The sequence below is a fragment of the Ostrea edulis genome, chromosome 3 (genome assembly GCF_947568905.1).
Source record: "Ostrea edulis chromosome 3, xbOstEdul1.1, whole genome shotgun sequence".
Lineage (NCBI taxonomy): Eukaryota > Metazoa > Mollusca > Bivalvia > Ostreida > Ostreidae > Ostrea > Ostrea edulis.
In genome coordinates this window covers 33,592,150-33,607,687 of record NC_079166.1, presented here as the reverse complement: position 1 = coordinate 33,607,687, position 15,538 = coordinate 33,592,150, and the positions used below count along the sequence as shown (strand labels likewise).

The 15,538-nt window shown below is 35.1% G+C and overlaps 1 protein-coding gene across 1 annotated transcript; it reads right to left on the bottom strand.

Annotated features, from left to right (window-relative positions):
- Positions 1 to 5,619: 5,619 nt before the first annotated feature.
- LOC125677428 (proprotein convertase subtilisin/kexin type 5-like) lies at positions 5,620 to 15,535 on the bottom strand. The gene is made up of 3 exons (XM_056160516.1): positions 15,338 to 15,535; positions 8,028 to 10,733; positions 5,620 to 7,737 (listed from the first exon to the last, which is right to left on the bottom strand). Exons 1-3 carry the CDS (start codon positions 15,389 to 15,391, stop codon positions 7,546 to 7,548), a joined length of 2,952 nt encoding a protein of 983 aa, XP_056016491.1. The 5' UTR covers positions 15,392 to 15,535; the 3' UTR covers positions 5,620 to 7,545.
- Positions 15,536 to 15,538: the final 3 nt, after the last annotated feature.

Here is a 15,538-nt window from a genome sequence, read left to right as displayed (position 1 = left end):
TCTTTGTTTACTGTTTTACTGACATAGAAACATCACTAGCTGTTGGTGGGATACTATTGATTCAGACCCCTAGGGCTGCAGTAGTGGTGGTTCTTCATCGTAAAGACGCCCCAGGTTTTAAGGAAGAATAGCATATCGTCATAATGGCTGACTTTCTTTTGAAACATGAATGAAAATATAAATATCCCCAATGCATGTTTTTCCTTTAAATATTATCGTCTAGCTGGTTAGTTCAATAGATACACTTGTTGACTGCTGATCTATAGATAGTAGCTTCGAGTCTTTAAGGGTATTTGTTTTAGACTACTCCGAAAACATGCCAGAAGTGGTGTAAATCAAATGTGAATTTTTCAAATAATAATTCTTTTCTCAAAATCAACAACACTAAAAACTTAAGGCTATTCAACATTTTGTACAACCATTCCTATGATAGACCAGTGTTTTTTTTTAAATCATACACTGCCGCTTTAAAAAAAAATAGGGAAAAGGAAACATTCATATCTAGTGATCAGTCATCCAAAAATTACTTTTTACGAGTAAACATCACACTGATTCTACACTGAAGTACTCTGTAGTTGATATTACAAAAGATGCTAGCGTCAGGCTTTTAAGTGACTTTTTGTGAAAAATAAGGACCCTTTTCAGGGCAACATTCTTCATAAAAAAGGGATATTGTTTAGGATATTTTAGGATTTTTCAGACAAATATAAGGGGTAAAAGTTCCTAATCAATGCAAAAATATTTATTCTGTACTCACCAAAAGTTATATACATAAAATACAACAGCAAATTACAATCATAGAAGATCATATTAGTGGTCATCAACATGTGTATTCAGTATTTCAATGTAACCATCAGAAATAAAGCGGTCTGTTCACTTCAACTAAGATAGTTAATTATCAAACCAACTCTGTATCACTATTAATGCTGTATTGCTTACTGTCGTCTAAGTTTGTAAATTTCATAAACAATCATCAAATTGTCCGTTCAAATGATCATTTCCCGAAATTGAAGAGTTCCTATAGTGTGTTTTTTTTTAAATTAGTGATGTACAAGTAAATATGTGTGGAGATACTATGCATCAGTAATTTGATAAAACACACTATAGGAACTCTTCTCTTTCAAGCGATAAAATATTGTGCAATGGAAGTCTTCATTTCAACGACTAATTCAGTGATTGGTGTGGGTTTTTTTTGGGGGGGGTTGTGGGGTTGTCATACCTACACGGCAAGCAATCCACAATTAACAGTGATAGAGATTTAGTTCAACAGTCAAATAACTTATTTGAAGCGAACAGCAGTGTCACCTAAGTGCACATTAATTGTTAGAACTGACCGAAGCTGAAAGTAAATTTCCAGACAGGAATTATGAAGGACTGCTCCGAGATGCGGTGAAGGCGTCAGTCCAAATATTCAGCAGAGCCAAATCACAGCCAAGATTACTCAGTTACATGCAATGTTTGAAGGAGTCAACCAAGGTTGCAACAAAACATAACAATTGTAAATAAAAAGAAAAGTACATCATTATGTTTCACCTTATTTCGTGTATTCACATGGCGAATAATATTGGGTTTACAACATTATGGATCCAAAAAGAAACAAAGAAGATAAATAAATAAATACATTTGAAAAAAGTATTATTTTCTCATAAACAATAAATAAAACGAAAAATAAACATTAAAAAAGATTGAAAATGTAGATGTCTGTTAATACAATACAAGTAATGGCCTTTCATACAATTCTACTTATATTCTTATTTTCCTTTCCTTATATATATATATATATATGAGAAAGGTAAAGATAACGAACAGTGATTATCTTATAAATTCTATAAACAAAACAAATCGAGAATAGGGCAAACATACATTGTATGCATTTACCCCTGCAAATATCAGGCTAGGAGGTTATAAAAGTTGACTCGGGCTCCAGCTCCAACTCTAGCTCGAATTCAAAATCATACTCCTAGGAGTACGTGGTCAGATTCTAAGGTTATAAAACATTTCGAGTATGTACTTCTAGGAGTACTTACTCCAGTTTCGAGCTCGTACTCAAAACTATTTTTAATTGCACAAGCGGCCTTTTTTTTTTTTTTTTTTTTTAGACTTTTCCGTAATGGCGGCGCCCATGTGTTTATGTTGTAGGCAGTTCACAGAAATATTCCAATCCTTATAAGAGTTATTTAGTGCCAGTACTTTGCTAAAACGTTCTAAATGTTTTTTTAAAAGAAATATTCGTTGAATTAGATGTAATTTCTGTAAATATAAAGGGCTATATATATATATGCATGTATATTACCATTTTTACTGTGTATCATGTATATATCATAGACATTTACAACATAAAATTTCGCTATCATCTGCAGAGCTGTATAGCCAGTGGCGGATTTACAATCCCTGAAACATTAGGTTACAGACTACTAATTTTACTCCTATTTCATTGTAGTGCCCGTTTATAAATAGAGTTTTTTTCTTAAAAATTCCTGGGATTTGTATGTGGGGTGGATTTGTGTTTATTATAGGGCATAGATGGAAAGAAGAGGGTCTGAAATTTTTTGTTGTTGATAATAATGGGAAATTCTGCTCTTAAGTGTGTAGTAGGAAGGGTGTAAATAGGCCATTGTTTATCTGCTTCTCAAAGGGAAAGGGAAATATGCAGGGTAGGGGTTACTTGCGGTGTCATAACAGGTGTGCGGTGGATTTTCCTGAAATTCACCAATATTTTTGGACCTGAATTGCTCTAAGTCTGTGTCAAATATCAGGTAAGTTGAGGCGGTGGAATTTTTATATTAATTTTTATGTTATAAAGGAATGTATAGCAAAATAATTGGTAGTCTGTGTCCATTAGATACTTTACCATTTTCCCGTTCGCTCTCCGTTTACAGTTTTGCGTTCACCGTTCACAAATCGCCGTTACACCAAAGTGAAAGGATCGATCTTCATAGCAAGGCAAAAATGAAAAAGGAACGTGTGCGTAAGAGTGAAAGTAAACTTTAATTTTCTTATATCAAAAATTGAATTTATAAAGTTCAAATGTCAGGATTATCAACTGAAAATTCAAGGAAAATTGCAAATCACTCACCAAAATAGAATAAATCCTTTTCATTATATTACAAAACATAATTATTGTTTGGTTTAAAAGTGGGGGGGGGGGGGGGAGGTTAGTTCTGAATGAGAGAAGAATGTAAGAACCTGCAGTTATGAATCAACCCTTATACATGCACACGTTACACAGGATGAGTGCTGGTACATGTACAAAAATTAGGCAGTTTATGACAATCAATAAATACCTCACATCCCCCAACAATCCCCCCCCCCCCCCCCCACAATTATCATTTTTGCATTTACAAGGTTGGGTAAAAGCACAATTTACTATTATTATTATTTTGTCTCACTTCACAAGAATTTTACACAAGTCATCATTTTTCCTTAAGCCCCCCCCCCTCCCCCCCCCCCCCCCCCTGCTATCTTAAAAAAGTAACTTGATGCTACATTTCAATGCACAATCGTGCCAAAATGTCAAACTGATTTGACAAGTATTTCTGATTATTTTACGCCTATGTTTATGAAAGACATTGTCAACAGGGCCGTAAGTAGGGTTCTAAATCAGGGGAGGCAGGGGATTGGGGGCCGCCGATTGACTTTACGACTGAAAATGACACTTTTTAAATCCCAATTTATCATGTTTGTGTTTCATTTGTACTATGTAAAGAATCGTAATATGGTGTCAAAGACAAAGGTGCTTGTCTTCATTTTAAACATATATCCTATAATATAACATTTATATAATTTTATTTTCTTTTTTGCCAAAAAATCAGACGAGGCAGTTGCCTCGTCTGCCTCATCGGCAGTTACGGCCCTGGTCAATAAATGTATTTACTCCTTTCCCCAACTTCTGAAACAGAGAGGTTGGAGCGTTTGCCCCGCATGCGGAAGGCCGGGGTTCGAATCCCGGCCGCGACAGACCTAAGTCGTTAAAACAGGTAGTGACAGTTCCATCGCCAAACGCTCGGCATAAGATGTGAATGTCACGGGTCCTCGGAGATTACCTTAAAAACGGATGACTCGTGTCACAGTAGGTGTGGCACGCTAAAGAACCCTCACTGCTCAATGGCCGTAAGCGCCGAGCATAGGCTTAAATTTGAAGCCCTTCACCGGTCTTGGTGACGTCTCCATATGGGTGAAATATTCTCGAGCGAGACGTTAAGCAAGATACAATCAATCAATCAATCTCTAATATAAAGATGTAATTTTTTCTCGTACATTTCTGTCCTACATATAATATACGTGTAGTTCAGTATACAATAAACAGTTTTATCCGCATCAAATATATATTGCACAATCTAAATGTAATTCATGGTGACACTATTTCGTACATACATTAATTCTGAGATTATTTCCTCAGGTCGATATACTGTACATGTAGTTGCAATATAGTGAATTACACAAAATGTACGTGGGAATGAACCTTTTATACTATTTAGAAGCGTTCAGGCATCAACACGAGGTACCTATACCACCCTTTTTACGATCATTTCATGAGAAATAGACATACAGATGTATTCAGAACTGTAGAACATATATACATATAAATATAAATATTTCGACCGTGTTACCGGTCTTCTTCAGCCGTGTTTCGACTGAAGAAGACCGGTAACACGGTCGAAATATTTCAACAAAGTGTTTAGAGTTTTTTCTGTATGTATATATATATATATAATATATATAATATATATATATATAATATATATATATATATATATATATATATATATATATATATATATATATATATGTGTGTGTGTGTGTGTGTGTGTGTGTGTGTGAAATATTTCGATGCAATGTGTATCATGTATGATCCTCTTAAATGTACATTAAATAACTGTATCCCATTTCCATTCTCAGTGACCGTGTAGCGTGTGACAGCGTGGCGAGAATTCCATCGTCATCGAAAGCAAGTTTTTTGACTTGCCTAGCTAGGAGATTTGGTTCTGCAGGTCGTGAGTTCAACCCCGGGTAGGGGCGGAAGTGGGTATCCAAATAAAGTGAAATTTTCTGTGCTTTATAAAAGCACTGAAAAGGCCACGACACTGTTGGTTATTTAAAACTCAAATTTTCGACGCAACCCGCGTCTTTATCGACGTATATTACATAAACAAATAACACACATCACGAAAAACGACAAGTATCAATAAACTACATTGGTAACAAGAATGATACACTGTTGTTTAACTGCCTTTTCGGTGCTTTTATAAATTTCTTTACTGGTCTTGTATCTTCTTAGATCCGACACTTTATGAAAGTAGGGTGTTGTTGGGTTTTCGTGCTTATATATATATATATATTCCCTACCTTTGTTATAAAATAAGTACAATCAAGGGTAAAATCCGAAATATTCCGCTTTGCGTTCACCGTTTAAGTGGGGAAGTAGAACGTTACAGGGACAGTAACCCCCCCCCCCCCCCCCCCTAAACTTATAGAATTTAAGGTAAATCATGGTATCTTGTTTAGAAAAATGTAAACGATAAAAGAAAGCAATAATTTCTTTTACTCTCAGAGAATTAATGACAAAATTTTGATTTATCTAATAACTTTTTTTGGGGAGAACTTACTTTTTTTTCCAAAAACCCTTAAAATTTGCGTTATTTCATCAATTTCACATTAAAAATGACAGAAAATAGTAAAAATGACTACATAGGACATATTTCAAGCCCTATAAAAGCTGTAAAATCCAACATAGAAATCTCAGCGTTACTTGTAATTGAAGGAGGGGTGGAATTGGAAGGTTCCGCTGAGTTGGAGATGATATGTCTGGCAGCTGACGCAAGAGATCCATAATGGTGTGTGGTAGGAAAATATATCTTGCAAAAACATCATCTGCAGATAATTCTTCTAAAGGGTTGCATGATCTGTCTCTGATATTGTGTGGAGCACGTTTCCTAATTGGCATTTGTCGGCATGCAGCCATTTTTATAAAAGCAAACGACACTTTGAGTACATACTTTAAATCTCAAGTAAGCTATTGAGCTTACTCGAGATTTAAGTATGGCATACTCCATTTGGAGTATGATTTCCTTACTCAAAAGTTTTATAACCCACATTTCGAGTATGTGCTCCGGCTCAAAATTTCAAGACAACTTTCGAGCCTGATTTGGAGCCAGAGCTTGAGCCAGTTTTTATAACCTAAAATTATTTGGAGCCATACTCCAAATCTTGTTTTCGAGCTAGAGTTGGAGCTGGAGCCCGAGCCAACTTTTATAACCTCCTAGCCAGAAGTGGGTTTAAGTTTCTAAGATCACTGTTGACCAGTTACAGCCGGCACAATCCCTATGTCCTGATCAGTTTATGTAGTGTTACAATGTAAAAATATACAAAGCCATGTGCATATTATTTTTCAAAAGGCTTTTGACAGACATGCTAAGAAAATAGAATTATCCAAACAGATGGTCAACAACTGCATAATCATAAACATACTATGATAGAAATAATATGACGATTCGATATATCCCTATGAACTCAAAATAATAAAAGACACCACAGAGTCTCCACATCTGCTTCGTACTTATATGTTTTATTGAAAATAGATATTAACGGCAAACTATCAAATCCACTTTATGACAAACAGGATAATTGCAGCTTTTCCATCGTCAACTTCCCATATCTTTCTAGAATTTTTCCATTATCACCTGCATATGATATTCATATCTCTCAAAGTGATTCGATGACCAAGAGCTTGTTCTGAGTATGATCAGTTTATAAATCGAGGGAGTCTACTTACAAACACGTTGATGCTACAGGCGTTTCGACAGTCAACATTCCGTAAATACTATGGAGGATATAATGTTCTAGTTTGCCAATACAACCTATCTTTGCTGTATAATGTGTTTGATACAAATTGTTAGGCCGATCTTGGCACACTGATTTGGACTTCGGATTACTCTATTTACCTGATCAAGATATAGTGTTCACGGTGGGTGTGACCGGTTGACAGGAGATGCTTACTCCTCTTAGGCACTGTTTCCATCTCTGTTATATCCAGGGGTCCGTGTTGCCCAACTCTCAATTTTGTACTCTTTAAAGGAGTTATGTGATTGATCACTGTTCGTTATCTTAACCTTTCATGCTTCAGTTCTACGAAGATTTATCTATGAAATACAAATTGAAAATAAAAAGCATAATTTATACGTATCGGTTTCATCACAGCGTAATCAGAAAATAGCCAATCTACAACTCAATTAAGATATAAATACAAAAACATAAGAAAACAAAATGAGAAAATGTATGGCGTCATTTGTCATAATTTCACACCAGCAAAACTTCGAATAGCATGGTAAACTAATTAACAAAAGTACTGCATTGTCTTATTTCTAATTAAACCGCCTTTTATAATAGATAGTTTGAGCAGTATGTTCAATGAAATAAGGCGACAAAACAACACTGTATAATCTAATTATAATACGATGCAATCCAATTGCATAGCAATTTTACGTTATTATGAAGAAATAAAAACACACAATACATCGACATTATTATAAAACGTTGTTCCGACAATCAATGTTTACGTCTTCGAAAATTAATGGGTTTATATCCATCGTTTAGCTCCGTTACATCTTCATTGTTTTCCATCTTTTCATCACTGCCAATAGTATTTACTTCAAAAATCTCGATGTTTTCCTTTTCTTCCTTTTTAAATCTGATGACGTATTTTCTATTGTGCTCTCTATCTTTGTTGCTAGACGTTAACTACAGAATGAAATATATGAAACATAATGATGGACCTGTACAGATATCAGAATCATCATTATTACATTGGTCATTGATTTACTGTGTTAGAGATGAGAAAAAGGGAGTCCACAGTAATATCCAAACATACTAGTCTATTTAGGTATCATAATCAGTAGTATCTGGTATAGTTTCTTTGAATAGCCGGAAAGTAAAATGGAGTAAAATATGAGTTTATATACCAAATCTTCGATCTTAAAATTCAAGCAAATATTACACCCAGTGATAATGTGTGATTTAAAACCACATACCTGAAAATGAGTTTTTATCATTGCGCCTTCCATTTCCTTTTTCTTGTTGGATTTTTTGCCAGTAAAACATGTCACAAAATATAGGACACCAAGCTGTATGATTGTTAAGATAAGGAGTAATATGGTATATAATATAGAGCTTGTCAAAGAGAAGCATGTATAGTTTTCGGTTTTCCTTGTCAACATGGGGCATGCTTCATAACAAACATGTTCATATGTGTAATGCTTCGTTGAGTGGCAAGTAGTTTCGTCAATACAGGTCGACCCATTCGCCACTAGTCTACCCGGACATTGAAAATAACATGTTGCACGTGGTTTCGAGGATGTGAAATCCTTATGAATTAACGGGTGGCTTGATGGGCATTCTTCTGCACACTTAGCGTTAACAATTACTTTTTCTAGTGGACACTCCTTGACACAATGCACTCCATCCAAGAAAAATCCTAGTGAACATTCATTTTTACATCTCTTGCCAACATCAGTGTGTTCCAGATACTTGTGATTAGGGCATTTATATATCGCTCGACATATGCTCCCGACAATTAACTTATTATCGGGACATTCTTCTACACAGGTCCGTTGATTTTCCATCAGAAGCAAATGATTGGGACATTGGTCATAACAAAATATTCCTTGATTTGCAATATACGAAAATGAATTTTGTTTGCTGCAAAATTTCACACACATATTTTGTATTTTCCCTTTCACACATCTTTTTTTCTCTATGTATTGTTTATCATGTGGACATTTTACATCACATTGATGGTTATTAGTTATCACAAAGTCATTTTCACAAGTGCTTAAACACTTTTTGGTCACGATATCTATATATGGAGTCGACTTCGGACATTCAAGTGTACAAGTGAAATTAAAGGTTCGAAAGCCATGTGGACAACGATCAAAGCATTTACTTTCAAACCTGTATGTTCTATATGGGCAAGAATTTTGACAACAATGTTTCCCATCGTTTCTTGTGTAATTCAGTGGCCTATCACTTGGACACGATTGCACACATTTGTTGTCTAATTGGAGTGTACCCTGGGGACATTCATTCAAACATGTTTTATTCAGAGTCTTTAAAGACTTCGAACTGCATTTATCCAAACATTTGAAATGGGAACTCTCTTGAAAAATGAAGTCGTTGGAATCGGGACACTTGTTGTAACATGTGTTGTTGAATTCGAAATTTTTATCCACAGGACATGCCGAAAGACACAAAGTAGCATTGTAAGTGAATGTGTTTTGTGGACATTCATCACAGCAGACATGGTGTTTCCCACTTAAAAACCTGTAGTTATATGGTGCAGGACACCCCGTATGACACGATCTATTAAAGAGGTAATTAGCTTGACTCGGACATTCCATTACACATGCATCTTCATAGTAGTTTGTGTTCGGTGGACAATCTTCAAGACAATAATGGTGATTGACAGTTGTTTTGTTGTACCGATTCCGATGTATGGTTGTGGAATTGCTTAACTGATATTTCAATGGTTTTGAGCATGTTGTGACGCATGTTTTATCATATTGATATTTTGCTTCAGGTGGACAGGAAGCAACGCAAAAAGAATCATTGTAAATAAATTCCTCTGATGGGCATGCTGCATTACATTTGTAATAACTTCCAGCGATCTGTTTAAAGTTGTAGTCAGATGGACATGTTTCGTTGCAAGTATTGTTATACAAGAAGTTTTCATCAGAAGGACAAGACCGTCTACAGTTGGTTTCATTGGAAACAAACGTATTAACGGGACAAGATTCAACACAAAGGAAGTATTTTCCATGATGAATATTATACTTGCTTGACACGGGGCATTCTGTCAGACACGAACCATTATAAGCATAGTGCGACTCTTGCGGACAGGAATCTACACAGAAGTTATTGTATATGTTGTACTGATAGATAACATTTGATCCCACATTGCAAGAATCGACACATATGAAATCCGACTTCCCAAGGCTTTTTATGGGACTTACGAATCTAATCGTATTTGGAAACATTAAAGGATGTGACGTAGGACATGTTACGACACATGTGTTGTTAAACAAATGTTTTCCTCTTGGACAAACACTGACACAGTAATCCCCATCAATCACAGCATCACTTGGACAGGAGTTAAAGCATTTCGAAATTGAGTTATACATTGATTCCACTGTTGATGCAAACGGGTGTGATTCGGGACAAGTTTTCAAACAGGTTTTATTGAAAAGAAATGGCGAATGCATAGGACATTCTGACTTGCATGCTTTGCTAGCTATATCTTCATACGTATAATTGGGACATTGTTGCAAGCAATGTTTCGATCTGATTGACTGAAATACAAATGGATGAGAAGGTGGACATGATTCCAAGCACTTTCCTGGAAGACAAGATTCTTCACAATCGTGTGAGAGTTTAAACGCTTGCTCCTCGGGGCATTCTATTACGCAATTATTCAGAAACTGAAACGTGTACTTAGGACATGTCTTCAAGCAATTCATTTTATAGCAAAGAGGGAACTCGTCTGGGCAGGAAATGCGCTGGCATTCAAATTCATGATCCACAGAGCAAAATTTTCCTAACTCTGTCACAATAACTCTGGTATTTACCGGGCACTCTTCATAGCATATTTGTCTAAACATATAAGATCTCCATGGACATTCCTTCAGACAACGACTTTTTCCATACAATGTCACCTCTGATGGTGGACAAATTGCGATAGAGATCTGAAAGAATTGATTGTTATTAATATTAAATCGATCGATGTCATAAAATTATTAAGATTTGAAACTAGATTACAACATTCTTGACAAACCAGACAAATAACAGTGGGTGGAACAGAAAGGATTACCGAAGTAGATGTTAGTTTAATTTAAAAGTTATGAAGATGTACTGGATAGACGATGATTAAAAAATGTAAAGTTCAGACATAAATTGGTATAAAAAGATGCGATTTACACTATACGGATTTCACGGAGAATAGGGCTGATGATAGGAAGATGTGTTTGTGAAGCACTTATAACCCAGATTACAACACAGTGGAATTGTCAGACATAGTATATTTATTTCCAAAAACTGGGTCAATGGTCAAAGTAAAGGTCTCAAGGTAAATAAATCTGGTATCGTTGAAAAGGTCTTTTCGCCAGAAATGCATATACTAAAAAGCAGTAACTCTTACGATTTGAGAGTTATTGTTGATATTCAACTGTTCTCAAACTAGACGAAAGGTCAATGGTAGGATCACCAGGTCATCAATTTAAGAGGTCTTGCCACAAAGAATACACATACCAATTATGACATTCGTACCTCTTTTGTTGTAAAAATAAGACCAATGTAAAGCAATTAAATTTCCAAAAACTATGCCAATGATCAGTGTCAACGCCACAAGGTGAACAAATCTAGTATCATTAAATCTAGTCTCATTGGAAAAGTATTCACATCAGAAATGTGCATACTTAATAATAAAATAATGTCGCTTACGATTTCAAAATATTTTCCTAACGACTAGATGAAAGTGAAGATAACAAACAGTCAATCCCATAACTCCTATAAGCAATACAAAATAGAGTTGGGCAAAAAAGGGCCGCTGGATATACCACAGGTGGGATCAGGTGCCTAGTGGGTGTAAGCATCCGCTGTCGACCGGTCACACTCGCCGTGAGCCCTATATCTTGACTAGGTAAACGGAATTTCCGTAGTAAAAATCAGTGTGCCACGAACGGCCTAACAAATTGGTAGGAAACAACGCAGACTGCATTTGACCCAATGATAGGGTGTATTGGCAAAATAGATTGTTAAAACGACCATATAATTTGCGAAATACTGCCTTTAAACGAGGCTGTTGAAACCCCAGCACTATGAACTTGTTTGTCAGTAGCCTGCCTCGATTTAAATAGGTACTATATTTTTTTATATTGAAAATTTCAATATCTTTTCTGATCAAACTCCATTTACTTTTATAAAACAAATTGATTCTATAATGTGAGGACATGTGATGAAATATTTTGGTACATATAGACCTAGAACTGTATGTAATTCAGTAAATGGAATGAAAGTCTTGAAGTAGAAGTTAATGCTTCTTCAAACTATCTATAGTACAAAGGAAGGTGTTAGCGGCTGTGTCAAGAATTATAGCAAAACACTTTGTGATATCATTAAGCCCTTTCGCAGATAAATCAATAACTATGAGCCTATCGTATCTAGGGAGGTAATACGGAATAGCTAAGAAAATATAACTCAAAATGCAGTCTGTAGAAGAAAAAGAAACTTAGTAATGATATAACAGCAGACACCTTTTTAGTCTTTTTCATAAAGTGACGGAGTTAACTAGTGTTACTGTAGAGGTCGATGTCTTAAAGGATACTTAACCATGTTATGAGGAACTAGATATGTGTATTACAGAGTTAGAAGTGTAAAAGGCAATCACAAAATTAAAGTGTACTAAGAGAATGCAGAAGATGGTACAGACAATGAATTCATCTCAAAGTGTAGAAATGGTACAGTCCCCATTTTATATACATTATTTGGCAAGATTTTTATTTTGGTATTAGTTGGTTACAATGATATATTGTGTCAATTTTCAAATAGGGAGACGTACAAGATCCAAATAACTATAGATGTATAACTATAGTTAGTTGTTTAGCAGAAGTGTTTTCAAACATAGATTGTTAGAATGGGATCAGAAATATATAATTTTATAGCAATATTTTACTATCACCTGCATATGGTGTTTATATCTACCTTAATAACTATGAAAGGCATTCCATTGAAAGTAATTGTACCCCGATTGAACTGTAATTGTTTATTTAGTTTTTAATTATGTATGCCGACGATACAGTTTTAATAGCGAAGTCACCTGAAAGTTGATAAGAATTGTTTAAATAATTTTCATACCTACATTGTACACAAAAGAATGGAGCCTAACTGTAACTGTAGAAAATCGATTTCATCTAAATATTTGGAATCATAAAAGTAAGAGAAATAAATTCGTTACACAATCAGCTTCGGACATAGTACGGAGTCATCCAGGGTGTGAAATGGAAATCCGTATTGGGACTCAGCTTCGTTTCGCCCAATACGCATTTCCATTTCACACCATGAATGACTCCATATTACGTCCTAATTTTTGGTTTATCCAACGTGTTGATGTGGTGTATTTATTCGCGAGGCTTGCCGAGGTCGTGCTTAATTTGTCTTCCTTACGCGGAAAAAAATAGTGCGCTTATAATCCATTGATATACAGTACAAAAGGGTATTTTTTATAAAAGAAACCATGGATGAAAATTGTTTTAGAAGGGAATATAGTTTATAATTAATAATGGTTTTGCCATTCCAACAAAGTAACAACTATTGACCGAGTATTTATTTTTTGACGTAGGCCTGACCTTCTCACAAAAGTTTGATGTCGTTTTCGTTTTGAAATAAACAAGTGTAACAACGATTGATGAAAGTAATATTGAATGCTGCGTTATTAGAATGTTCAACAGTTTACAATGAAAAGTAGAAGTGTTTGTGCATTTGGATTTTATTTACGTAGTTTCTGTGGATCTGAGAGCGAGAGGAAATCCTGGGGCACTTTAAATAGGCCTAGCCTAGTAAGTAAAGCTGTTGAGATTTGTTACAGATTATGCTCTAGAAAAAAAAAGAGACTGTGCTTGTGAATACTTGGTACCGCAGCATGTCGAGGTACTTTCCATTATGCTTGTCCTGTAGGCGGTTGATTCCTTGTCGATGATAATAGTGTGCACATATTTTTGTTTTCTGATCGTAATTTTTGAGTAGTTATTGACCGAGTTGGCATTTGTATGGCCGGTAACTTGCATTATATGTCAGTGGGGGCAACATCATTTTAATTTTGCTATAAAATAAATTCTAAATAAATACAGAATAACAAAATTTTACGCTTTATTTCATGCATCGATATGCATACACATAGAAAATATATCATCCAAGCGGGGACAGTGTCAAATGTAGTTAGGACAGGAAGTGCTTTATCAAACGGGCGTGTGATAAAGCTAATGCTTGATCTCACTTTCAATATACACCACACGTATGACATAAAGAAACTTACCTAATCTTCGCTCATTATGTAGCAATGTTCCATTATACATGATTTTATGTCTCAAACGATTTGATACACAAGAACCTGCTCTGCATACAATTGTATTATCAATATTTAGAATCGAGGCATGACACTGACAAAATAAGTTGATGTCACAGTGAATTCAGCAGTCTCCTGTAAAGTTAGCAATAGATCTGTAGCTCTCTAGAAAAATAATGGGACAGAATAAAGAGCTGCAGATGAATCCCTTATAAAAATCATCCATTTACGGCGCAGAAAAAATACACACTTTTGTATTCTTGCATAGCCATCTCATGAATTTAATATACAGTAAACTCCTAAATACGTGTGTCCAAACATACCTTCAAATATTCATGTCCCATGTGACCCCAAAACCCACTGTTTCATATTATTCCGTTTGTTGACGTTGCGATTTTAGGCAGCCCGTCAAATCGAACCATTTTGAGTTTTCGATCTATACCATCCTATTCGAGGCATATATTCTGTCTTCGATTATCATACACACGAAAATGAAAATGTAAGGTAGCTTTTGAATATTGAAAAGTAATTCTGGTATGTTACTTGTATGAAAGCCTCGTGTGGTTATCGCACCCACCACGCGAAGTGTAATGACAGGCGCGAATTTAATTCAATATTCAAACCTATTTAAACAATCATTTTTTAAAATCATATTTGCACATTTAATGCAAACAAATTATTTACATTTCATAGAATTGATGCATGTGCAAATAAAATAATGGAACAGTAAATATGAAATCGAAAACGCCACCTGCAATCAAACTTAATACTTTTAAGATTACAGTTAGGTAATCCCGGCATCAAAGGAAAGAGAAAGGAAATTTTCCTCCAAACGTAAGACAGTACTTTTGCCATAATAGCTTGCCACGTACATGGGTTTTACATAATTTAAAAATGTAGCATGCCTGTGTTTCTTTGCAACATTTTCAGAAGGGTTATGGGTTTCTGGACCAATATTAAACATTAGAGCGCGTCTTAATCAAATCCTGTAGCCAAAAGCAAGCAATGCCTATTAATTTAATAAAAAACCTCTTTTACTCGTATAATAGTGCTTTACACCGCATGGTAAGATAACCACATGTACATGTTTGCAAGTTGAAGCTCCGTTCATTTAAATCAATACAATGATGACCATTTTCTTCATCAGAAGTATTTTCAAATTTACAACTTACTAAGTGTATTCGCAATTATATCGTATAAATTATGTGAAATTATGAATATGCATCTTACCTTTGCTAGATATGAAAAAACAACGTACAGGAGAACATCCATTTTACTTTGCATTCTAGTTTGTCTATAAATAGACAATGTTATAATATATTCGGTTTCCTCATTTCACGTAAATGACCATTTTCAGGTATCCTACACGAACTGCTAAAATATATTCATTATCAGGAAGTGTTTTCGTATCGATTATTGCAGAAGGTCATT